The 27,346-nt window shown below is 30.5% G+C and overlaps 1 protein-coding gene across 1 annotated transcript; it reads right to left on the reverse strand.

Annotated features, from left to right (window-relative positions):
* LOC102615601 (cytokinin dehydrogenase 3-like) lies at window positions 1–27,346 on the reverse strand. The gene is made up of 6 exons (XM_015529405.1): window positions 26,398–27,346; window positions 4,351–4,857; window positions 1,564–1,691; window positions 1,155–1,413; window positions 472–745; window positions 1–292 (listed from the first exon to the last, which is right to left on the reverse strand). The coding sequence occupies exons 1-6, from the start codon at window positions 27,344–27,346 to the stop codon at window positions 1–3; spliced, it is 2,409 nt and encodes an 802-aa protein (XP_015384891.1).

Raw genomic sequence — 27,346 nt, forward strand, 5'->3', positions numbered from 1 at the left:
TCAGTAGTTGAAAATTCTCTGTCCTGGTGATAATATCATTCTAGGGTCAAAGCGAGTTTTCCTCTGTTGAAAAGTATTCCATTTGGAGCCAAAATGGATAATCCATTCTTCTTTAGTTGCATGATGGCCGAGATACTGCTTAAATTTAATGCCAGCATTAACACAAAACTGCAATATATCTTTGTTTTTGTTATCAAAGGCCTCCCAGTTATCAGCACTTGCATCCAAAAACCCCACAAAGTAGAAAACTTCTTCTTCGGCTGCTATAACTGCTGACATTCTTTCATCCCATCTGCAAGAAATTAAAACAATATTATCAATATTTGTGCATTGTTTTTTGGGCCAAAAGGTGGCAAAGCCACAATAAAACCATGTCATCATGACTATTATCAATCAAAATGATGGTGATTTTATCTCCCTTTTGTTCAAATAGCATTTTTCTTGATAATTATATTTCTTTCAGAGTCTTACTTGCTTCGGAGCAGAGGGTAAACAAGAACAGTTGATGAGGTAAAGTTTCTCTTAAGAAGAATGTTCCTGAAGACACCATTGTCGAAATCTGTGATTCGAGATTTTGGTATAAAGATATTTAGCCATGGATGAGGGATATCCCACAGTCCTTTCTTTCGAAGCTCTATCTCTTGATCATGAACTCTATTTAAAAACTGCAGGTATGTTACATCCTTCTCGAAAACAAATCCAGGAAGAAAACCCTTTAAGCTTTTCAGCATTTGTTTCACTTTCTGTCAACAAATACATGAAACGTTAATATTTTAATGAATATCATTAATCGTAATACATATTTATAATCAATATCTAATAAGAGATTCATCCAATTTGAAAAAAAAAAGATTCAAATAAAATACATTGCAGTGGAGTGCGTATATTTCTTATCTTTCAATTTATCTCATATTTTATTAATATAAAGAGTCATTATTTTGCGAGCGTTCTTGCACTTTATTTCTATGTATATCTATTCACTAAAATTATTCATACATTTTTTATAAGTCATTATTATTATTTAGTGTGGACTTTATTTCTATGTATATCTATTCACTAAAATTACTCATATATTTTTTATAAGTCATTATCATTATTTAGTGAGGGTTTCCGCATTATATTTCTTCACGTCTTTACAATTTAAGATGATTGATGGTTTACCTTAGCCTCATTTTTGTTGTCGTAATACGTAACTACCTCAATAATGTAAAGGATGCCGTATTGGTTTACGAGAAAAGTTATCTTTCGACGTTGTGACTGTGGATAAAAATCTAGAGGACTTTGGTTCATTAAAAGGTGACCTTCCAAAAAATCTGGCATCACTTTGTCGCTAGGTCCAGTAGTTGAGATCAAAGTTTCTTGGTCAGTGCTAAAAGACGAGAAATCACTATAAAGTATACGTAACCATTTAACCTGCAGACAAATTCACCAAGTAAAATGAATTAATGGATGCAAAGGCCATACATGTACAATTTGATTGTTCATTTTTAAACATAAATTAAGCACGAAAAAGCAAGCGTAAATTAGGGCGTAATTAAGTTCTGAAGAAAGCTAATTAAGTACCCTTTTTTTGGCCGGCCCGAGGACGATTCTTGCTCTAGTTATAATACCAAATTGACCTAAACCTCCTAGGACTGCGTAAAACAACTCTGAATCCTTCTGAGGGGAGCAAGTCACAAACTCTCCTTTTCCTGTGAAAATGAAAGGCGCACGCCACGCCATTCTTAGGTTACAATATTCTGACTCAATTGCAAAATAATTAATTAATACTAAATAAACTATTAATTCATACTAGAGCATTTTTATTTATTTTGTAATTTTTTTGGTTAAAAGTTTAAGGGATGGATAAGGTTCTAATTGGTTTTTGATCTCTAAAGGTCCTCTTTTCTTGTAAAAATTGAACGTCGGCTAGGTTTCATTCATACTAGAACAAATTTTACAAATTTTTAATATAATGGCTGAGTCATTTAATAATCTCTAATGTTATGATATGGTGTGAATATTGTTGGTACTAGTAAGTTCAACTGTTCAAATATATTATGGTGATAAAAGTAATATTGGGTCGGTGATATAAGAAATCTGGAGTTCATCATGCAACTAAAAGAAAATATTAATTAAATGGTCTATCAAATACGATGACATAACGTGCTTTATATATCTACATGCTATTTATATTATGACTCATAAATTATGTTATTTTTATTTTGGAATACAAATTAAATGTACCATGCACCAGCAATATTGTTTAATGTCATTAGATTTCTTTTCCACAAAAGGAAAAAAAATGCAATTGCAATTTCCTGCCAGACAGATTATTAATAAACGTTTTACAAAGGAAAGCTGAAGAAAAAAATAAATCCAATTAATTTCGAAAGGACAAATGACTGTTTAGTCTTTATATTTTAACTTAAGTGTTTGTTTAATCCCTATATTTTTAAAGTACCTTAAAACACCCCTATAATTAAATATGCTATACTATTCTAACCCTCACCTTTATTTCCTTTTAGAAAAATACTCTTTTTCCAACAGTATTATTGGCATTAATTAATTTATTTATGAAAAAGTTAATGAACAAATTAACCAATAAATATTTATTAGTAAATAATCAATAAATATTAGTGAGAAAAGCTAGTATATTTTGTACACGCGCAACAATCTTATTGATAGTTATTTATAAATAAATTAATATGGACGACCTTAAAGTAATGTTTAATATGTTAATAATATTTTACAAATAATTATATTATAAAAAAATTAATTTACAAAATTAATCCTAAAAATAAAATAATAATATAAAAGTTGTGTTAATTTTCATGTTACTTTTAAAGTTAATTTAATAAATTATATATTTTTTATTAATATCCCCAGTATTGTAAGGGTATTATGGTAAAAGGAAAGGTAAGAATAGAAGTGTAACATATTTAACAGCAGGATATCTTAAAGTACTCTGTTATTATAAGGACTAAACAACCATTTATCCGTTTCAAAATTATCTATATATATCTGAAATATTATGATATATCCTTGTAATATACTAGACACATTAGAGATAGAACACTTGACGAGTATGCAAATAATTTATTCTAGTATGGTAATAACATTGCGAATTGGCAATAATACATACTGGCCTAAAAATGCTCAACTATATTGAATTATTTCAAAGCCCCTGAAAAGCCTATGGCTTGGATCAAGCTCGACAGAATGATTTCCTGATGTTCGTCCTATATTTAAGTAGAGCTATTAAAGTGCTAAATTGAAATTAGAGCTATTAAAGTGCACGAAACTAATGGGGTTGGTAATTTTCAATTCAATCCAGCTTCAGTCGATAGATTTGGATCATCCTGAAATTTTCTAGTGAAAGAAAAATTTAATCAAATCAACCAAATTGACTTTTTTCATTAAGAATGTAATCAATTAAAATCCGTAATCTGTTACAATTACCAAATAGATTACATTCTTCAGTTTTAAACAAAATTTCTACGGCGATTAAAAAAATTAAAACAAATTTTCTACGCTTTATATTATTTAAAGCCTTTAAAAATTAATTAAATGGGGAATGCCTTATTTGCTCTCTTTCAAAATTTGTTCTTGTCACTTTATGCTCCGTTTGGCGTTAAGGTTATTGGATGGCTATAATTTTTAAGTTGTAATACACTAGAATATTTGGCAAACACGAATTGTTGTCTCTTGAAAGTCAAGTTGATTTGATCCTACGCTTGTATTATAAGAAAAACATATTATATTTATTTACTGCACAATATTAATTTTTATTTTATAATAATAGCTTTTAATATTTTCATTAATTACATCAAAATATTTATTTAAAAATAATAATTATTACACAATATTAATTTTTATTTTATATTTATGAATTTTTTTCTACCACAGTCACTTCTTGATACGAAATAGTACCTTAGTCCCAATTAATTTTTAATAAAAGAAAACATTGTCAGAAGATAAAATATGATCTTTTGGCATACAAATTGCTTGTCTGACGCTTTTACAGATTAAGACTAATTAATTTATCAGTTAAAAGGCCCAATTTATGTTCTGTTTTTTCTATTACTGTTTAAACAGTAGACAAGGATTAAAGTAGTATAAAAAAAATTCTAAGAAATAACACCTCATAGTATGTGATAGAGATAAGTATATTTTCCAGTATTTTTTTCCTCTATTCTTTCCTAGTAAAATATGTAGTTAAGATTAAATTTTAAATTTTGACATTGATTATTAGGTCAACTTTTTTCACTTTATTTATAATTAAATCATTTTTTTATTAAATTTAAAAGATGAAGAGAGATTAGGAGAAAAAAACACTGTAGAGGATCTAATCCCTGTTATAATAAGTACCTGTTAAAACGTCTAATTCAAGAACGTTTGTTATCTGCGGGCCTTTCTGGTATGTATGGCCGCTAATTCCAGCATTAGAGAGCGTCCCACCAACAGTGGGATACAAATAATCCGTCCAAGAAACCGGCGAAAGCCCCCGTGTAAGAGTGGCGTTCAGCACATCAATCCACAGTTGCTCGCCGCCGACGTCAGCGTAAAATCCTAAAGAACGGTCTCCGGAGATCAAAATTCCCGTCCCGTTTCTGAAACGGTTCAGAGAATTCATCTGCACTACGACGCCGTCATTGGCCTGAGCCTGGCCCCACGTGGAATGAGCCTGGCCTTTTGCTGCGATGGTGTATGAAAATAAAGAATTGTATGATAAATATATTAGGGTTCTGATGTCATCTACAGAGGATGGATAAAGAACTGCAAATGGTTTTTCTTTAATAATGTGGCCATAATCGATAGAGGCTAATTTAATGGCGCCAGGATCTGTGCGCAAATTATTTGTGGGCTCGGGTGGCACTGAAATTATTGGGGAAAAATCAGGTTTTTTTTTTAATTTTATAAAACCTTTTAAGGACCACTCTTATATAATATATAGGAATACGTAATCCAGAAATCGTACCTTGAAAATCTGAGTTGGCTTTTTCCGCTGAAGTGATTTAGGCTCCTAGATCACGATCCGCCACCACCACTCCTGTTAGATCACGATCTGTCACCACCACGCTTGTTAGATCACGAACTGTCTCCAATGATCTTCCAGGTTATGACTCAGGTTCGATCTGCACTTGACGTGTGGGCGCCTTTATCACTACCAAAGCAACTAGCACGAGAAAATTTTTCTTTCAACAATGGAGAGAAAAATCTTTTTCTTTGATCTGTATAAAGTGGCTTCCCTTTTTTTCTTTAGAGAAAAATAAGCCTTTTATATCATCTTTAGTGAAAACCCTAGGCTCCAAATAATGCCCAAAATAAAACTCACGTTATTTGCTTTTTCAATAGGGGACCCACCTTGTAAAATAACATAAGGCCCCTTACATAAAAGCTAATTAAATGGAGCCTCCCACTAAATGATATATTTAGGCTTTTGACCAAAATAGCTAGTTATCTTACTTATTAGTCCAGTAGTGGTGCAGTCAATTAAATGAGCTAACCCGGGGATCATTTGGGAACATACAATAGTGGCTACGATAATTAGGCATGTAATTAAACTAGCCTAATTATTTAATTCCAAATCTACTCCACTAAAATATTGGAACCGACTTCCATAATTATACGCTCGAATAATAATTCGTCCCAAGCCACATTGATTTCTTTACTGCACAATCCTTTGTACCGCATCGTTAATTAAATTGATATCTCAACTGTCCAATCAATTTAATAACATCTTATTTCTTGATCCTTACTGGTTTTCTCTAATGATCATTTTCAACATACTAAATATGTTGACACACTCTGGCCAGAGAATTCTATGATCAAGTGCCGAAAACCCATCAAGAGATGTGTTGTACAAATTCTATATTGTTAATCCATAACTCCAATACTCATAATTGCTCCCACCAAGATACTGGGTAATCTTGACCACAAGGATGTGTCGTACCCGTTGGTAACTCAAATGGAATAACAATTACAATCATGAAATCATAATTAACTCAAGATTAAGATTACAGTAAAATCAATGCTTATGAGATTTAATAAGTCTGACAGTTATTACAAAGTTAATTAAATCTCATATGTGATCCTGTTCAATGTAGTCGCACTACATCAATAAATTCATACATGATTAAGACAAATCATTTAATGAATTTATTACAGTCTATACCTAAATAAAGTGCCCAACTTTATTTATCAACTACGAACTAAATTTATTTAATCATAAGATAACTTGTATTTATGTCTTCTGTGAATCCACATGGTGATCACATAAATACATATAATATGATTAAATGGACTTTAATACAAATATTAATGCAATTAAGATATTTGAATAAAATACCTCATTTATTTTATTAATCAGAAAAATTGTTTATTACAATTAAATAAACACATATGCTTTTAAAGAGCATATTTTTCCAATAGAAATAGCCAAAATGGTTGATGTTATAAAGCTTGTGATGAATAGTGCTATAAAATATATGATAATTGGAGAGCTTGTAGCCATATTGCTTCGAGAAAATGAAGAGGAAATGAACTTGTTTTTGAGAGAGTGTGGTAAAGTTTATAAATGAGAGGTCTTTATATAGAGATTTAATTGCGTATCAAATATTGATCAAAAGCAATATATTTAGTCTTAAAAGCACGTGGTTAATTCCTCTTTGTTATCCAACAATCAAGACAAAATCTATAAAACCACTATGCAAGGCCAATGATCTTTTAGTTATAAGGGTTTGAGTTAATTACTTAATTAATCCCTGTATGACTGTCTTTAGAAATTACCTAAAATGTCTATTTATCAAGTAACGTACGATTTTATTAAAATATAATCAATATTTTATTTGGATAAATGCAAAAGCTCTACTAAGAAAGAAAAAGTATTAACACAGATTAAAGGCTGTCAAATCAATTAGGAAAATTGATAGTTTGTTAAGACTTAAGAGTTCACTTTCAAACCTTGAAGAATACTAGTATAATAATCATGTAAAAATCCAATATTCGCCAAGCTATTTACAATTGAATTTCCCTCCCTGAAAAGATGGGGACATCTGAAATTATAAGAGATAAACAACGTAAACACTTCCTCCAATGAATTGTGAAAGCAAGCAACATATGCTATGTGACCATCCCTACTGATAAGCTACCTCCAAATAACAATTGCACAAATTTCTGCATGAAAAGAAGTGTGTATATGTATTCCCAACAAAGACACGGACAACCCAAGAAAGATCCATTGACAAGACAGACCCACAAGAAGATGTGCCCGGATTCCTTTAGCCACTCCATCGAAGGGCGGTGCTAAAGGGTGCCAGAAGAGTTGAGGCCTCTGCTGATTTTATTTAAATTATTTTGGTTTTAATGATCCATTTATTTTTAATTGCTTCCTTTATAAGGTTATGAAATTTTTAAAATTCAAATGTTATCTTTTCTTAGTTCCTTATTTACTCTTTTTTTTTACCAAAAAAATCAAAATTTATCATTTATGTGTTACAATAGATTCTCTTATTTTCCTCTTATGTGTTAATTTCTTTATCAAATTAAGATAATTTATGATAATTTCTTTCTCTTATCTCCCTATTAATTGTTAAAGGATTTAGCACCATGACCAAACCCGTTGACAAACTACCGTTGCAAGCTTTTATCAGAGATAAAACTAAAAGTTTTCAAGATTTTAAATTCTAATGAACTAACAGTTCATCTACATCATAGGATAAATAATAATACATTTAGAAAACCTTAATCTATAACTAAGTATCATTGTTTGATAAACTAGTAAACCAATAAAAGTTACAAGTAGGCACTTATGGAATTTAAAAATTATTGTTGAATAAAATTTATCTAAGCATCCCATGTGAAATACTGGATAACAAAGAGTCAAAGACTTCCTAAGTATTCTACGTAAATAATTTAATAAAATATATAAAATCAAAGATAATCATATATAAATTTTATAGATCTAAGCATATGTAGATAATGATATGTAAACTTTATAGATCTAAGCAGAGGTTTATTGAATATTAATTTTAATTAGAGCTGGTAAAACAAGTCATTGGATCGTGTTGGTATCATGTCAAATTTAGGTCGATCCAAACACGACTCATTTAACAATCGTGTTAAAATATTGAGACCCAAATCCAACACATAAAATAAATGGGTTACCCAATAACCCCTTTAATAACTATATATTTAAAAAATATTACACACCCTGAATTATTACACATTTGCACTATTTAAAGTTTAAATTATATATATATGTAAATAATATTATATATCGATATCATAAAATAACATGTGTATCAATATTTTATACACTTACACTATTAAAGTTGTAAATTTATATTAAATTTTATAAATAAAACATTGTGCAGATGTTTGTCTTCCAAAAAAGATAAAAGAGAGAATTATGTCCAATATTTGAGTTTTAATGACAAAAACCTAAAATTAATTTAAAATGTAAAATTTAATCTTGTCATTGTTCAGGTAAATGGGTAAAGAACTTTAACCCTAACCTGACACAGAAAAAAATCGTGTCAACCCAAACCCGGCCCATTTAACAATCGTGTCAAATTTGACGACACATATCCATTTATTCATGTCGTGTTCGTGTCGGGTAATTGGGTCATGTTAGATTTTTCCTACTCTAATCGATGGAAATATTTAATAATATTCAACTAAATATGTGAAATAAGAACCATAAACATTAAAGTATGCATATAGGAAATTAATTGAATAAAAAGTAATTTATTTCATTGTCCAATTAATTAAATAAAAAGTAATTTATTTCATTGTTCAATTAAATAAATAAAAAGTAATTTATTTCATTGAACAATGTATCATTCTCAACCCCAGTATTAGAGATTAGAAAGACATAAGCAGATTGAGAATAATAAAATCAATAAAACCCATCATGTAGCTGCCACCTCTAAATCTCCTCTCTGCCGTCCGTCTCTTCTTCCCCAATCGGCATGGTTTGCTTCTCTTCATATATTACACAACTTGGCCGAATCCTTGTCTAATTTGAATTACAATTCTTAGAAGCTAATTCACCTACTTAATTTAATTAAATCCTAAAGCGATAACATAAGATAACCGACTGTAAGAAGCCAAGTCGTATTTCCATATGATTTAGATTTGTAACCAATTAAATTTTGGTTGTTTAACCTTAAATTCATTTACGTGTACGTTGGTCCAGTTGCTTCCAAAACCAATTAATCTTCAATGCTTCACAAATTATTCTTATTTACGCATTTTTATACATAATATCCAAGTGTTTTCTTGTTCAATACAATAATCCAACTAATAAAAGTATTAAATAAAAATAATTAACAAATATATAATTAGGAGTAAAATATGTATAAATTATATGCTCATCGTTTTCAGTTGTTAAACGTTTCTTTTATTTGTTTGACCACTTATATGGTCATGATCTAACCGTCATCATTATTAAACGGTTTTAATTTTAATTAAACCATTTTGATAAACCAATTAATATATATTTTAATTTCTTAGCCCATAGTTTCCAATTGCTTCATATTCTAAATACATTTGATTTGATTATAAACTAGAACAAGTATCCTCTTAGAACTGCGTAATCAATTCAGAATAAGGGAGAGCAGGTCACAAACTCTCCTTCTCCTGCGTAAAAGAAAGGCGCACGCCAATCCCTTTTTAGGTTAAAATACACAATTGAAAAATAATTAAACGACTCAATCATACTAATTAAAATATGTTTTGAACAGAATGACTAAGTCATTTTTCAATAGTTTCTAATATATTAACGAAGAGACATTGATAATTCTTTACCTTTAATATGTTCTTTACGTTAATTACCTGCCTTATCCAATGCATATTGTAAGTGCTTGAAGATTCAATTAATAAAATCTTTCGTTGTGATACAGGAAGTCTGGTTTCAATCCTAATGTCCTCACCTAAATGTTACACGTACACTACTCAACTTTACTCAGCAATGGATCAAAATTCAATTAGTTACCTTTTATTCGAATAATAAAATATATAGATAACTGAAAAAACACTGCAGCATCTTTTTCGTACACAATGCAGCCGTAATCGATAGAGGCTGATTCAATGGCAGCAACGTCTGTATGAACCTCCCTGAGCTCGGGGCACTGAAATTGTCATATATAGTTGGTGTTACCAAGCTTACGATGAGTAGTAATGTAAAATATATTTTAACTGGACAACTTGTAGCCATTGATGCAAGGTAAAGAAGACCAAACAAAATTGTTGCTGCAGCCTGCAAGGGAAGTTAATCAATGAGATTATGAGGGCGCCGAATTTTCTGCGCTGACGAGAATAGAGCACAACAGAAGTCGCTCTGCCAAAAATTCAAATTTCCAGTTTCTTGGCCACCCTCCAACTGCAATAAGATTTGCCGACATTCTTCTATTCTATATTCTAAATACAACATAAACTAACTCAACCTAAGCTAACTATGCCACCTTTGACTTACAGTTTATTAATCCTTTCATCTGGATCTGGGACACGAGCGTTGAGTCAATATATTACTATTTTTTAATACCAATTATCATAAAGTAAAAAAAAACATAAAAGTATATAGTAATTGTTGATGCAATTTTTTTAACAGTAACTATTTTTTTTCAGAATTTCAACTATATCAAGCTTTGAGGGTGTCCAATCACGTGGTTTCCTGTCATTAATTATTCTGCAAAAAAAAATAATAATAATTGTCAAAGGGTGCTAGGGTTAACAACAATAACTCTTTGGTGCTCTAGTTAACTCTTTGTACTTAATTTTTAGATAGAGAGAGCTTAGAGGGAAGTGGAAAATTTTTTTGTATTCTAGTGCTCTAGTTAACTCTTTTTATATCTTACCTCAAAATGTAGGGGTCGTAGCCTTTATATAGACAACTTGAAGCATTGAGGTAGAGGAGTTATCATGACACGACAAGTGTCCACAAAACCCATGCATAATGGCACGTATAAATATGTGTGAATACTTGTTTCTTGACTAGTATTTTTGGACACTTGTCTTGATTTTTTGTTGTTTTGATTTTTGGTTCATGACTTTTAATGGGTTTGGGCTTGACTTTGGCCCTTATATTGGTTCCTCATTGAGAGAATTGATTTAGTATCATATTGCTTATAAGTGAACTTTTGCAAAAGTCTTTACCCGTAGGCACTTAAAATAATTTCTACTGCACTTAAAATAATTTCTAAGTAACTAGCCTTAGTCCATTTTTGTATAGAATGGTCCTAGGGAATATTTTTAACAAGATTTTTCCATAAGCGTATTTGTAAAATTTTGCCCATAGGCACTTAAAATGTTTGCCCCTAGCACTTTACGTCAAGTGTTTGTTTGCCCATAGACTCATTCGTAATATGTTTGTTTGCCCATACACTCATCGCATAGAAGGTATGTTTGTTCATATGCTTATTCCGTAGAATATTTGTTGGCTCATAGGCTCATTTCGTTGATGCCTATAGGCGAATTTTGCATAATGTTTTTTGGCCTGTAAGCTCATCTATAAAATGTATATTTGCCAGTAAGCTCATTTCGTAAAATGTAATTTTTCCCAATAGGTACAATCCATAAAATGTATTTTTGGCCCATAAGCTCATTTGATAAAATGTTTGTTTGCTCGTGGTTCATTCCATAGAATGCTTGTTTGTCAATATGCCTATTTTGTAGAATATTTGTTGGCTTGCAAGCTCATTTTGTAGAATTTATGTACCCATAGGCTCTTTATGTAAATTGTTTCTATATACATAGGTCAATCTTGCGGGGAATAGAACTAGGTCATTTTTTTCAAATCATACAATTAGGTATTTTGTTAGTTCTTGCCTTTAGGCAATTTAAATAGAATATTTTCTAAATACCTAGGTCATTCTGGTAGACAATAGCCGAGGTAATCACTCCCTTAGGCAATTTAAATAGAATACTTTCTAAGTACCTAGTTCATTCTTATGGACAATCGACCTGGGTCATTTTATGTAGAAAGTTTTTGTTGAGTCTATCTTTTTATGGACTTTTGGGCTTTTTATAATTTGGTATAGTAGAGAACCCCCAAGTCTCACTTTTCAAATTTGAGAAGCAAGACTTTCTTTTCTTTTGTTTTCTTTTAGGGTTTATTGGGTTTTTCCTTTTATGGATTGAATTTCAAAATAAAAAAATTCTCTAAAGCATCCATCCTCTTAAAATCAATCTGTAACCAATCTTAAATAGCTTACTGACAGCCCTATAGAATTTATCTTAACAATTTTTAAAATTCGTAAAGAGAGGGAGAGAGACAGAAAGTACCTCTTTTGAAAAAGACTTTTGATTTTCTAAAGTGTGGGTGATAATTTCTACTATAAAAACTCTTTGACCACTCACTAGGGAAGTGTTCAATTTCCTTCTTTTGCCCTATTTTTCTTCTATCTTCTTATCTTCTCTGAATCAACATTTGTTCTTTTGTTGGCTCTTTCTTGTATAGCTGAAATCGTTTCACTGAAGGACATCACTCAAAATTAAGTTGCTTCAAAAGATAAGCAATTTTATAGAAAAGTGCTCTAGGCAATCCCTGTAGATACTTGCCCTTAGGCATTTTGAAATATTTTGTCGATACTTGCCTTTAACCAATTTTTTAAAGACACCCTCGGGAATTTTTTCCTTAGAATATTTTCAAGGATTTGTCCCTTAATTTTCTTGTAAAAAATAGGCCTGAAGGACTTGGTGAATTAATAATTGTCCTAAGGCATTTTGTCAAGATATAGCCTTAGGTGTTTTGTCAAAACACTCCGTTAGGCCTATTCTTAAGACATACCTTTAAGCTTATTAGTCGACTATTACCTTTAGGCGTTTTAATCAACATCCATGCATAAGCCACTTTAGTCACATTCACTCTTAGTCATTTTGTTCAAAAAATGCCTTAGTTAGCGCCTGCATTTAGGTATTTTAGTCAATATCTACCCTTAGTCGCCTTAGTAAGCACCTCATTTGACTTTAAATGTTTTATTTACAATATTTTCCTAGTATTAATTAGGTCAATCTTTTAAAAAGCATACCTAAATAATTTTTTTAGAATTGTAACCTTTTTGTTTTGTCGAAGACTAGCCTTTGTGGGCATTTTTACTTAGATTTTCCAAGTATTTAGGTGATTCTTTCTAAAGAGTAGACCTAAGCCATTTTTTATAGAATTAATTTTAGCTGTTTGTTGAAGACTTGCCCTTTGGGTATTTTGTTTAAAAGTACTTTCAAGTACTTAGGTTATTCTTTGCAAATAATGGGCCTGAGTCATTCTTTATAAAATTATATCTTTCGCTCTTTGTCAAAGACTCGTTCTTTAGGCATTTCAACTAAAAGTATATTCTTAGCAGTAAGGTAATTCTTTGCAAAGAATGGACTTGGTCATTCTTTGTAGAATTACACATTTGGTGCCTTTTTGAAGACTCCCCTTTGGGTATTTCACTAAGAAGTATTTTCGTAGTACCTAGGTTATTCTTTTTAGAATTATGCATTTTGACAATTTTTCTAAGACTTGCCTTTTGGACATTTTATTTAGAAATATTTTCTAAGTACCTGGATCATTCTTTTCAAATAATGTATCTAAGCCATTCTTTACAGAATTATGCCTTTAGCTATTTGTCGAAGATTTATGCTCTGAGCATTTTACTTATAAATATTTCTTAAGTGTCTAGGTTATTCCTTGTAAAGAATGTATCTAAGTCTTTTCTGTTGAATCAAAGCCTTAGGTGTTTTGTCATATTTTACCTTTCTAGACACCTTACGAACAATGTTTTTTTAACTTCTAAGGTCATTCTTATAGAGAATGGACCTAGGTCATTTTTGCATAATACGCTCGTAGGTTTTCTAATACTTGCCCTTCAACAATTTACTTAAAATCTTCTAAAGAATGGACCTAAGTCATTTTGTGTAATCACGCGCTTAAGCCCTTTAGCTAACATCCATGGTCCACCTTTTTCGTGCTTTAGTCAAAGTTTACATTTAGGGTTTTTTTTTTAGCATTCATCCGCATGCGCTTTTGTTAACACCTGTACTTAGGTGTTTTAATCAACATCCATCTTAGGTACTTCAATTAGCACCTGCACTTAAGTGTTTTAATCAACATTCACTCTTAGGTTCTTTAGGCAATCACTTGCCTTAAGATGTTTTGACATCCACCTTTAGGTGATTTAGATGTTTTACTTAGAATTCTTTCTAAGTATCTAGGTCATTATTGTAGTGTTATGCCTTTGGTGTTTCATCAAAGACTTGTATTTTGGCGTCTTATTTAGAATTATTTCTAATTATCTAAGCAAGTCTTATAAAGAATGGACCTATGTCATTTTTGTAGAATTACATGTTGGTGCATTTTTTCAAAGACTCACCTTTTAGGTATTTAAAAAAATTTTCTAACTGCTTAGGTCACTCTTTATAATGAATGCACCTAGGTCATTTTTTACCGTTATTAACTTAGCATTTCGTAAAAGATTTATGCTTTTAGGTGCTTTACTTAGAATATTTTCTAACTACCTATCTCTTGTAAAGAATGGATGTAGATAATCTTTTTTAAGAATCACACCATTGGCTTCTTTTTGGAAAACTTGTTTTCTTCTTGTTTTTGCTTAAAAATATTTTCTAAATATCAAGATTATTTTTGTAAAGAATGGAACTAGGCCAATTTTATTAATTACGCCCTTGGCGTTATGTCAAAGACTCCATTATTAGGCGTTTTTGTTTAAAAATATTTTCTAAATACCTAAGTCATATTTTTTAAGAATGGACTATGGTTATTTTTGTGAAGAATGAACTTAGATTATTTTTGGTGAATTATGCCCTTGGCATTTTGTCGACTACTCACCATTTGTCATCTCACTTAGAATATGTTTTTAGTACTTAAGTCACTGTCATGAAGAATAGACCTAGGTTATATTTTGTGTAGTTACACCTTTCCTTCTGTTAAGTTCATTATTTATAGAGTTGGCATCATATGGCAAGTCTAGTTAAATTAGAATTTTATTTATTGCATATCTTGTAATAGGGATTAATTTATTAATTCCTTAATTTAGTGAGATTCCAATATATTAGGAATATTTGTTTCCTAATTTAATTAGATGTCTAATTTAGAAAGTCTATTAATGGTGGGATTTTATAATTGGCGCATGAAATCTATGTAGAACAAGAAGTTGATTTTTTTATTTATCTTCTCTTTCATCTCTGTGGAGAGTCTATGTGAATCTTAGATCACTAGACATTGAAGAATTGTTATTGATCACTTTATGAAGTGTCTTGAGAATCGTGGATCAAGAGGGGTAGCAATTATTCAAGAGAAACAGATTCAGTCTAAGGTTGAGTAAATTGTATGGTGATAAACTGTAAGTGAGAGTCTTAAGTTTAATAAATTCATAGGTTGTAACATCTCAACTTAGTGAATTACTTTTCATCTGGGCGTAGCCTCGTGAATATAGGATTGATTAATCTGAACTACTTAAAAACTCCGTTTCATTTATTTTCTGTAATTTATTGTATTTCTAGAAAATTAATTTTTTTATGCGGATGAATAGTAACTGTGAACAGTAATCATGAACAGTAGCGGTAAACAGTATTTCTGAAAATTAATTAAGTTGTTAATTTTTTTAATTACCTACATCTATTTGCGATACATCTAAATTCCTTTCTCTTTTTTTCTTTAAGACTCTTTTTTTAAGTGTCTTTTTAGAAAATAAATATTTTAAAATATCTATACCACTCTTTGTAAAAAAAATAGACCCACACCATTTTTGTAGTTACTTCCTTAGTGCTTTATTGAGGACTCGCTATTCTACCATTTAGTTAAAAAAGAAAAGAAAAGAAAACTTCCAAGCACCTAGATCATCTTATAAAGAATGGACCTAGACCATTATATATATAGATTTACACCATTGGCATTTTGCGGAAGACATACCTTTTGGGCATTTTAACTAGGTCACTGTCGTAAAAAATGCACCGAAGTCATTTTTCATAGATCTATGCCCTTGGCATTTTTTTGAAGACACGCCATTTGAGTGTTTTACTTAGAAGTTTTTTCTAAGAACCTAGGTTAGAATGGACATATGTCATTTTTTGTATGGTTATACCATTGGCATTTTCTCTAAGATTGGTCTTTTGGGCATTTTACTTAAAAAATAAAATAGTTTCTAAGCATCTAGGCCCTCTTGTAAAGAATGGACTTACATCATTTTTTTTAGATCTATGTCCGAGGCATTTTTTTGAGTACATGCCTTTTGGTTGTTTCACATAGAAATTTTTTTCTAAACATGTAAGTCACTTTTGTAAAGAATAGACCTGGGTTAATTTTTTTTATAGATTTATCTCCTAGTCATTTTTTTCGAAGACATGCCATTTCAACATTTTCCTTAGAAATTTTCTCTAAACACCTAGGTCCCTATTGTAAAGAATGAACATAGGTTATTTTTTTACATAGATTACGTCCTTGGCGTTTTCTCCAAGATCACCTTTTGGGCATTTTACTTAAAAAATTCTAGGTCACTCTTATAAAGAATGAAACTAGGTCTGTTTTTTAATATATATTTATACCTTTGCGTTTTGTCGAAGACATACCTTTTAGGCATTTTACTGAAAAAGTTTTTTTGGGCATTTTATTTAGAATTTTTTCTAAGGATCTAAGCTACTCTTATAAAGAATGGACCTATGTCATTTTTATAGATTTATGCCCTTGATGTTTTGTTCAAGAGACGCCATTTTTCCAATTTACTTATAAATTTTTTCAAGCACTTGAGTTGCTATTTTAAAGAATGGACCTAGGTCATTTTTTGTATATTATGCCCTTGGCCTTTTGTCCAAGATTCACCTTTTGAGCATTTTACTTATAAAATAAATATTTTCTAAGCACCTAGCTCACTCTTGGAAGAATGGATTGAGATCATTTTTTTTTTATAGATTTACTCCTTGGCATTTTATCGAAGACAAGCCTTTGGGTGTTTTACATAGAAATTTTTTTCTAAGCACCTAGGTCACTCTTGTAAAGAATAAACTTAACTCTTTTTTTTTTTAATAAGTTTACACCCTTGGCGTGTTGTCGAAAGTACACCATTTGGGAATTTTACTTTGAAAATTTTCTACTAGCTTTCTATTACAAGGAGTGGACCTAGCCTTTTTTTTTATTTATAGGTTCATATACTTGATAAATTGTCAAAGACACACCATTTGGGCATTTTATGTAGGTTTAAACATCCAGGTTATATTATAAATAATGGACCTAGGTGGTATTTGTTTTTAATGCATTTATGCCTTGGCTTTTGCGAAGACATGTTATTTGGGCATTTTACTAAGAAATTTTTTTCTAAGCATCTAGGTCACTATTTAACAAAATGAATATTCTTTTACTTAGAAATTTTTTCAAGCACCTAGTTAACTATTGTAAAAAATGGACCTATGTCATATAAACAAAATGGATATCATTTTACTTAGAAATATTTCCAAACACCCTAGTTAACTATTGTAAAAAATGGATCAGTACCATTTTTTTTTTATAGATTTACGCCCTTGTCATTTTGCCGAAGACACATGTTTTGGGTATTTTGCTTAGAAATTTTCTCTAAGCACCTAGCTCTCATAAAAAATGGACATAGGACCTTTTTATAGATTTATGCCCTTGGCATTTTGATGAAGACACACCATTTAGGTGCTTTAATTAGATTTTTTTAAGCGCAAAGGTCAATATTTTAAAGTATGATCAAAGTCATTTTTTTTTTCAGATTTAAGGTTTTACTATTTTCTTTAATACATGCCTTTTAGGCTCTTTATATAGAAATCCTTTCTAACCACCTAGGTCAATTTTATCAAGAATAGACCTAGGACTTTTTTTTTAATAAAATTTTGCCTTGGTGTTTTACTTAAAAATATACTTAGAAATATTTTCTAAGTATTTAGGTCATTCTTTATAAAAAAAATGGACCTAGGTCATTTTGCATAATGAGTTACACATCATCGTTTAGTTGATTATTGTATTTCAAGTCTCACCTAGAATATTTTCTATGTACCTAAGTCACAATTTGTAGATAATAGACCTAGTCATTTTTGTACAATAAATTACATCTTGCCATTTTGTCGATGAATTGCCATTTGACGTCTTGTTGATGACTCACCATTTGGTGTCTTACTTAGAATATTTTCGAAGTGCCTAGCACATCATTTGTAAAGAGTAGACGAAAGTAATTTTTTGTAGTGTCACACCCTTAGCATTCTATTTTACTTTAAAATATTTTTGAAGTACCTAAATCACTTTTGTAAAGAATGGAAATAGGTCATCTTTTGTAAAGTTACGCCCTCACTATTCTATTAAAAACTTGCCCTTTAGGCACTTGATGTAAAAATTATTCTAAATTACTAGGTTACTCTTTGTAAAGAATTGACTTATTTTATTCTATTTTTGTCAATACTTGCCTTTAGCCACTTAGATAATATTATAGGCACCTAGGTCACCTTTATAGAGAAATGATCAAGGTTTCTTTATAGATTCATGTCATTGGGCATTCTATCAATACATGCCATTACACACTTCATTGAGATACGCTTATAAGCATTTTGTCAAGACTTACCACCCTTGGGCATTTTATCAATACACATCCTTGGGCCAATGGTAGAGTTGCAACTAAGCATAACAATGAGGATAATGAATCCCCTAGTTGTTACTTGACTCCACGGATAAAAAAATTAAGTTTTATTAAAAGTCAATATATGCAATTCGCAGCCATTAACCCTTGTCATTAGATATAGATCTCTACATCCTTTGAACTTTCATCATTAGTTACAATATTAGGGTATTTATAATTATTGTCCACAATCAAGATAAACCATTTTGGCCTTTTGTTCGTTCCTGACAGACAACGTCAATTGTTGATGCAAATTTTTACATAATAAATAGTAATTATTTTTGTTCTAGAATTTCTTATATATCAAATCTTGTGGCCCATTTTCTTTTTGAGGTGAGGATCTCTAATTACATGGCTTCTTTTGGTGAATTATTCTACCAAAAAAAAAATGTCAATGGGTACCAGGGTTGTCGGCGATAGCCCTACAAAGCCCAAGTTTGTGTTTTGTACTCAATTTCAATAGAGAGAATGTTTGAAGGGAAGTAAACATTATTTTGGTACTCATTTTATGTCTTACCTCCAAATATAGGAGGTCTTAGCCTTTATAGAGACAACTTGAAGCACTAAGGTGGACGACGTATCATGACATGTGAGGTTGCTATCGTGACAAGTGTCCATAAAGCCCTTGCATAATAACACCTATCAATATATGTCAATACTTGTTTATGACAATTATTGTTTGGAAACTTGTCTTGAATTTTGGCTCTTGACTTTTAATAGGCTTGGGCTTGAATTTGGCCCTGATATTGATTCTTCATTAAAAGGATTGATTTAGTGTCATATTGCCCATAAGTGAACTTTTTGCAAAGTCTTTTCCCATGGCACTTAGAATATTTTCAAGTAATTGGCATTAGTCTATTCTTGTAGAGAATGGCCCTAGGGCATTTTTTAATAAATTTTGCGCGTAGGCATATTTGTATAGTTTTGTTTATAAGTACTTTACATAAAGTTTTTATTTACCTGTAAGCTCATTCTATAAAATATTTGTTTCACCTAGACTTATTTCATAGAAAGTATATTTACGATGTAGGCGCATCCCGTAAATGTACTCTTAGCTCGTAGGCTGATTCCGTAGAATTGTTTTGGCTTATAGGGTTATTCCATAGAATATTCTTTTGCTCGTATGCGAATTGAACAAAATTTTTGTTGGCCCATAGGCTCATACGTTAGACTGTTGGCTTATTCATAAAATGTATGTTTGTCCATAGGAGTCCATACAATATATTTTTGGCCGGTAAGCTCATTCCGTAAAATATTTGTTTACCCATTGTCACATTTTATAGAACATTGAATGGCCCATAGGCTCATTTCATAGAATTTATGTTTGACCATAGGATCTTTACATAAATTATTTCATGTGTACCTAGGTCTATTCTCTGCAAGAATGATGCACTAATGTGTTTTTGTAGATTGTCAACGTTACCCAATTTACTTAGAATACTTTCTAAGTACTCAAGTCATTCCTGTAGACAATAGACCTAGATCATTTTTGTATAATCACGCCCTTAAGGCATTTATCTATTTTTTTGCTTAGGCAATTTAAATAAAATACTTCCTTGGTTTGGTAAAATATGGGGTTGGGTCGGGCTTTTCCAAGCCCAGGCCCAAGCCCATATTATTGACAATAAGCCCAAGCTCTTCAAAAGGATAGGCTGCGCTTGGGCCGAGCCTAGGCTTTTTTTTATTAAATATGAAATAATTTTTTAATAAATTAATAAATATTTAAATTAAAGATAACTATCCGATACATAATAAAATAATAATCCAATATAAAAGATATTAATAACACAACATAATAAATCACAAATACTAATATAAAAAATATTAATTTAATATTTTGAGTTTTTTCTTTTTTATTTAAATTTAATTTATCTAGTATTTGTGACTATAAGAGTTTATTATTATACTAGGTTTTAGTAGGTTTCGATTATATTGGGCATTAATATATTAGACTGCATAGACAAACTATGTAGTCTCCTAGGGCCCCTATTATATGAAGACCCTTTTTTTTGGGTAATTCTCTAATAGTACTTGAATTAATCAATTTTTTAAGTTAGGCATTGTGGGAAAGCTTATTTTTTAGACCTATCTATAATAAATAATTATTCCACAATTAAGATTGTTTTATATAGATTCTATAGATTGACAACCTTAATGTTAAAGAACTATAAGTCATAATATTGGCTAACCGTTAATTCATTCATTATTATTTTTTCAATAAAAAATTAAATTATTTATCTTTATGATTTAAAAAAGGAACTTAATTATTTAATATTAAAAGTTTATTGTGCTCTTCTCTACAAAGAAAATTATTATAAAACTATTAGCTCACTTTTGAAGTGAAAAAAAAAGTTTATTGAAATAATGGTTATAATGGATTAAAAAGAGATCTTCTTCACTATTTTTTTTTTTGGGAATTTCTTAGTTTCCTATTGATCATTGTTGAAATTCATGATATAATTAGGGATTGATCCAATTAACTTTTTTATATTTATTTGAGTGTTGAAGTTGCTAAATGTAAGGAAATCTTATATAAAAATTTCACCTAAGGCCCGTAATACTCTAGAACTGACCCTATTGGGCTAATTGTAGGGATGGCAAAGGGGAGAGGAGGAGAGGGGATCGACATCCATGTATCCATCCCCAATATCTACATATGTCTTTGTCCCCTCCCCGTCTCCATCATAATTGCTTGAGGGAATCCCCGTCCCCTTCCCAAATAATAATAGGGGATCCCCGAGAGTCCCTGATCCCCAAAAACCTTATACGTTTTTTGTTTTTTATTTTAATTTAATTATATTAAATAAAATTAAATAAAAGCAGAGTTAAGGCAGTTGCTGGCTGTTGTTGAAAGTTAGAAATTATGTTTATGATTTTGCTTTAACTTTTTTTTATTAGATAAAAGTTTAAAATATTTAATGAATATTATATTTAAAAACTTTTGGGTCAATAGGATCTTGTCTAGCCTTTTTAATGTCCTAAATAGAAATTTAAGACTACAACTAGTCAACTAGGCCCAAAAGTTTAATAATATAAATATTTTGATATTTGTTATTTATATCAATATTTAATATTTTACAATTAAAATTTTATTATTTATTCACTAATAATTTTAAAAAATTAAATTAAATTAAAAATTAAAATGGAGAAATGAGGAGGGGATGAGGATTCCACTTCATCCCGTCCATTTCCTGAATAAGAAATTAGGTAAAAAATCATTCTTGTCCATTTCCTAAATAAAAAAATTGGGTATAAAATGGTTTGCATATCTTTTCCAAATGGGAAAATCCCCAAGGGTCGCCGTCCCCTTGGGGATTTTTGCCATCCCTAGTTAATTGTACGTTTCTGTAAACTTCCTAGTTGATTGTCTACTCAGTAAACTTTAGTTGTAATTGACTTTGATTATTTTGTAAATAATATTCAATAAACAAATGGCGAGAGAATCAATATTTTCTTAAAGAAGATCCCAAAAAGAAATATAATGAATCTAAAGGTAAGATGATCAAAACTTTGACAAGATCACAATGAGAAATAAATGAATTTTTGCATTGAAATCTAGTATCATCTATGATAATGATTTTTAGTAGATGATAATGAAGAGAGCTTATTAAATGATAATTATCAAAAGTGGGGGCGCGGCTACAGTACATGCATGTATCTCATACATGCATAAAAAAATAGCCATTGGATTAAATTGGAGTAGATCGAATGACTGAGATTTTTTATTGTTATTAAATATGAAAGAAATGGAAACCTCAAAAATCGGTAAACATGAAACATGAGACCAATAAATATGAAACACCTACCATTAACTTGAAACTGGATCATTAAACTTGAAACCAAATGAACTTGAAACTAAGGGCAATGAACTTGAAACCGAGGGCAATGAACATGAATTTTAAGATCCTTAACTTGCAACCCCGATTAATGGACCAATAAACATGAAACACCTACCATTAACTTGAAATTGGGATCATTAAACTTGAAACCAAAGGAACTTGACTTAGAGCAATGAACATGAAACTCGAGATCATTAACTTGCAACCCCAAAAATCATGTAATTAATGGACCAATAAACATGAAACACCTGCCATTAACTTGGAACTAGAACCATTAAACTTAAAACCAAATGAACTTGAAACTAAGGGCAATGAACATAGAACTTTGGATTATTAACTTGCAACCCTTAAAATCATGCAATTAACCAACAAACATGAAACACCTACCAATTAACTTGAAACTGAGACAATTAAACTTGAAACCAAATGAATTTGAAACTGAGGGCAATGAACATGAAACTTAGGATCATTAACTTGCAACCCCAATTAATGGACCAATAAACATGAAACACCTACCATTAACTTGAAATTGGGACCATTAAATTTGAAATCAAATGAACTTCAAACTGAGGGCAATGAACATGAAACTTATGATCATTAACTTGCAACGCCAATTAATGGACCAATAAACATGAAACACCTACCATTAACTTGAAAGTGGGACCATGAAACTTAAAACCAAATGAACTTCAAACTGAGGGCAATGAACATGAAACTTAGGATCATTAACTTGCAACCTTGATTAATGGACCAATAAACATGAAATACCTACCATTAACTTGAAACTGAGATCAGTAAACTGGAAACCAAATGAACTTCAAACTGAGGCAATGAACTTGAAATTGATGGCAATGAACATGAAACTTAGGATCATTAACTTGAAACCCCGATTAATTGACCAATAAATATGAAATACCTACCATTAACTTGAAACTATAACCATTAAACTAAAATTCAAAGGAACTTGAAATTTAGAGCAATGAACATGGAACTTGAGATTATTAACTTGCAACTCTGAAAATCATGCAATTAATGGATCAATAAACATGAAACACCTACCATTAACTTGAAATTAAGACCATTAAACTTGAAACCAAAGAAACTTGAAACTTAGAGCAATGAACATGGAACTTAGAATAATTAACTTGTAACCCCAAAAATCATGCAATTAATGGACCAATAAACATAAAACACCCACCATTAAACTTGAAACTAATTTTTAATTATTATAAAACTAATTGTTTATTATTATGTTGCCTTTATTATTAAAATAATTATTATTTTATTTATTACATTATTTTATAATATAATATTTATTAAGGAGCAATGCTCCAAGGTTTTTTTTTATGTTTGGCTGCCAAGTGCCAGCCAAAGAATGGCCATATTTTTTTAATTTTTTTATTACCCGCATGTATGTGATACATGTGGGTATTGTAGCGTGGGAATGCCTAAGTTACGATCAATGTATCTTACGATTTTTGTCTTTTTCTTCTTTGGCTAATTTCTTTTGGGTCCTTTTATTTTTTAACTTTTACAATTGTGGATGTATTTGATTTCTTCCATCCCTTCTACACCTATTTCTTATTTTTTCTAAGATTTTGTTTATTTCCTTAAATAACATTAAATGGTTATCAAATTCATATAAATCTATAATTTCAGAGTAGATTTTTGGTCCTAAATTTATTATTCCTATTCTTTCTTGTTCTAGTAAATCTATTTTCTGATTTATTAGAGTTATATATGTATTTAATATGTTTTCCCATCCTAAAATCATATGATCTATACAATCTGCTAATTCATGTATTATATTAAATGCATGTTGATTATGATTCATAATGCTTCCTTCTTATACCAATATACTAGAAATTTTATAAATTCATCTATAAACTACATTTTCTTTTCTATTAATATTTCTCCTCCAGTTGTGTCTATTTGCCTTTCTCTAAGTTCTTCTGTTAATTCGAGTTCTATATTTCTTATATTATTTTTATCAGTTTTTAAAGCCATTATAAGGTTTTTTATTTCTTCTTTGTTATATACTTTTAAAGTATATATGCTGTTAACTATTGTTTGTATTGGATCCATCAATTAGACTTATATGAAATAAAATATTATTAAAGTTTTAATTCGTAAGAGTTATGATTCTAGTTATGGCTCTGATACCATCGTGTTTCTGATGAAACTAAGATTTAAACAAATTTAAACAAAACTAAGATAAGATTTAAACAAATTTAAACAAAACTAAGATTAACTAAGATTTAAACTGAATATCAAATTTAGACTGAGAATTAAAATTTAGAATGACTGAGTATTACAGAAAGATATATTTCATTTATTATGTGTATGTCAAAACTTTCTATAGTATATATCTATCATATCCCGTGTCACTATTATTTCTTAAAAATATGGCTATAACTTGTTCTCCATCAATTGTTCTAGGGAATGTATTAGGAAGAGTAGGAACATATAAGTCATAATAATTATTATCAGTTTCCAAAATATATGTAGGATTAAAACTTCCTGTTACATTTTCTGAATAAAATATTTCTACTTTTATAAAATATATATTATTGTTTATTATACTAGTGTAATACCTGATTTCATTATAAATTTCCATGATTATAGATTGATTATAGGTACGTGGCTTGTTATCCCAAAGTACAGAGGATACTAACGCCCAGTCGGGATCGTCTATCCAATTTACGTCATGGGTTGCTTGCCTATATACCTTATAATCCTTATAGTATATATTTTATAGTTCAAGTTCTTCATTATCTGAATTTTCTAAGTAGTTTATGTATGATGGTCCAATTTCTCTACTTCCATGTTTTACATATGCCAAGGCTATGTCAATTCCTTGTTCTACAGTTAACATAATTATGTTATGCTTTAAAGTGTCTATTTCTATATGGTTTATAATTTTTCTTTTTATTTCTTTTGGTAATTCAAGCTTATACACTGCTTGTAGTTCTCCTGTTCTAACAAGTTCGTCTTTATTTAAAAGATAAGAACTTTGTTTAAATGATCCTAAATTAAAGTCTATTATTATTGTATAATCATTATATGTTATCCTAGTTTTTGGGTTTACCATATATTCTTTAGAATTTCCTAATAAGATATCGTTATTCATCAAAATATTTCACTTCAAAAAATTAGCTCTTCCTCTATAAATCTCCTCATCAACTATCATCAACAAACTTCCACCAACAGATAAGGATTAAGAATTAGTACCTAAGTTATTCTTGTTCCTTTACCTTATGATCTTTCTCCAGTGACCTGCAGCCTTGTTGTCCTTATTCCCTCAATGGCCTCCTTGCCTCAACGGGATCAGCGGACTCGAGTGGCCTTACTGTATGGAATACGATCGTAGTGCTTAGGAATTTTGAATAAATTTAGGTTTCCCTTTCCTTTCTATGGTGATTTTTGTTTTTGATTAGTGATGTATTGATTTAGGATTCTGAGCTAAAAAGAGGTTTTAGCTGATCATTTTAGAACGAAGATGATGGAAGATAATGGAGTTATGGCTGAATGATAAGCTCTTAGAGCTTATTGCTTTTATTTATATCCCAAGTCACCTCGGGTTTATGTTTACATTTCTGCCCTTGATTATTGGGCTTTTACATTATTGTTACATTTTTGCCCTTGTATTATTGGGCTTTTACATCATTGTCAAGCATTTTGCTGTAGTTTTATCATGCTCCTTATCTTGTCAAGCAACTTTATCATGCTTCTTATCTTGTCAAGCAACTTTATCTTGTCTTGTTGTAGCTTTATCATATGCCTTATCTTTTTGTCAAACATCTGTCTTTCACACACTTTATCTTGCCCGCCACATCTTGCCCACCACATCTTTATCTTTTTATGTTGTCGGCTATAGCTTGTCAGTCATTGCTTTATGTCCATGAGTTGATAAGCCTGCTCTGTGGTTTTGCTGCTACTGGGGAAACGCATAGTACTTATCTCGTTGATGAAATCCAATAACAGATTTGAAGGTGTATGACCGTCCTCAGAAGTTATAAGGATGTAATTCTTAAATTTAATGATGGATCTGAAATTTCTTTTATATAAATCCTTAGCTATGCTCCATATGGCTTTTATTCCTCTGGCTCTCCGTGTTCTGATCCAAGCTTCATTTATGTGAGGAACATTTGTATATTCTGTTCCTACTTCGACTTTAAAATTTTTTGTAATATGGCCTACAGAAATCATATAGAAAGCCTGGTACTCTATATTCTGATAGTATTCTGGGCTTATAATGTAAAACTTCAAGTATATGGGTCTTTTTTGGGCAAATCTTGAGACTTCTTTTATTAGTAAATCATCAAGGCTGGCTATTTCTCGAAGGTCTACACCAGGATATACTAAGTCTAAATAGCCATATTTTGCTATTTTCCCAACAAGGAGTGGGTCTGCTCCTTTTGTAACAATCATCCTGGGGTACATATTTTTTCCAGGTGCTTTAAAAATTGTATTATTATGAGAACAAGTGGAATATACCCATGTAGAAAATTGTTTATGGTCTTCTTCTTTTGGATTTAAGGGTTTCTCCTCTTCTTCCATGTAAGGATTGTCTATTTGAATAAACTTTTTTGGAGGGTCTAATTTTGGTGACTCAACTTCTATGGATATGGTTTTATTCGGAATTGCGTCAGAGATTGGTTTATCTTCTCTGAAGGGTCCACTACTGCTTCCTATATTTGGGTTTGTTTCTATTGGGCTCGTGTTTATAGAGAGTGCCTTTGTTAAGTCGTCTATGTATGACTCTAACAAATTTACTCCTTTCTCATGAGCCTCAGAAGCTTCTTTTTTATATTGTATTGCATCAATTATGTCAGATGCTTCAGCCTTGAGTCTTTGTATCTCGGCTTTTATTTTCCCGATAGTTCTATTTGCTTCGGGATTCAT

Source organism: Citrus sinensis, chromosome 1 (genome assembly GCF_022201045.2).
Source record: "Citrus sinensis cultivar Valencia sweet orange chromosome 1, DVS_A1.0, whole genome shotgun sequence".
Taxonomy (NCBI): domain Eukaryota; kingdom Viridiplantae; phylum Streptophyta; class Magnoliopsida; order Sapindales; family Rutaceae; genus Citrus; species Citrus sinensis.

Excerpts from the sequence above, each read along its gene's own strand:
- LOC102615601 (XM_015529405.1), bottom strand. The coding sequence starts at position 27,346 with ATGAATCCCGAAGCAAATAGAACTATCGGGAAAATAAAAGCCGAGATA. Across the intron at positions 1,414-1,563 it reads TCGGGCCGGCCAAAAAAAGG|GTTAAATGGTTACGTATACT; the intron begins GTACTTAATTAG and ends ATTTGTCTGCAG. Across the intron at positions 746-1,154 it reads AAATGAGGCTAAGGTAAACC|AGAAAGTGAAACAAATGCTG; the intron begins ATCAATCATCTT and ends GTATTTGTTGAC.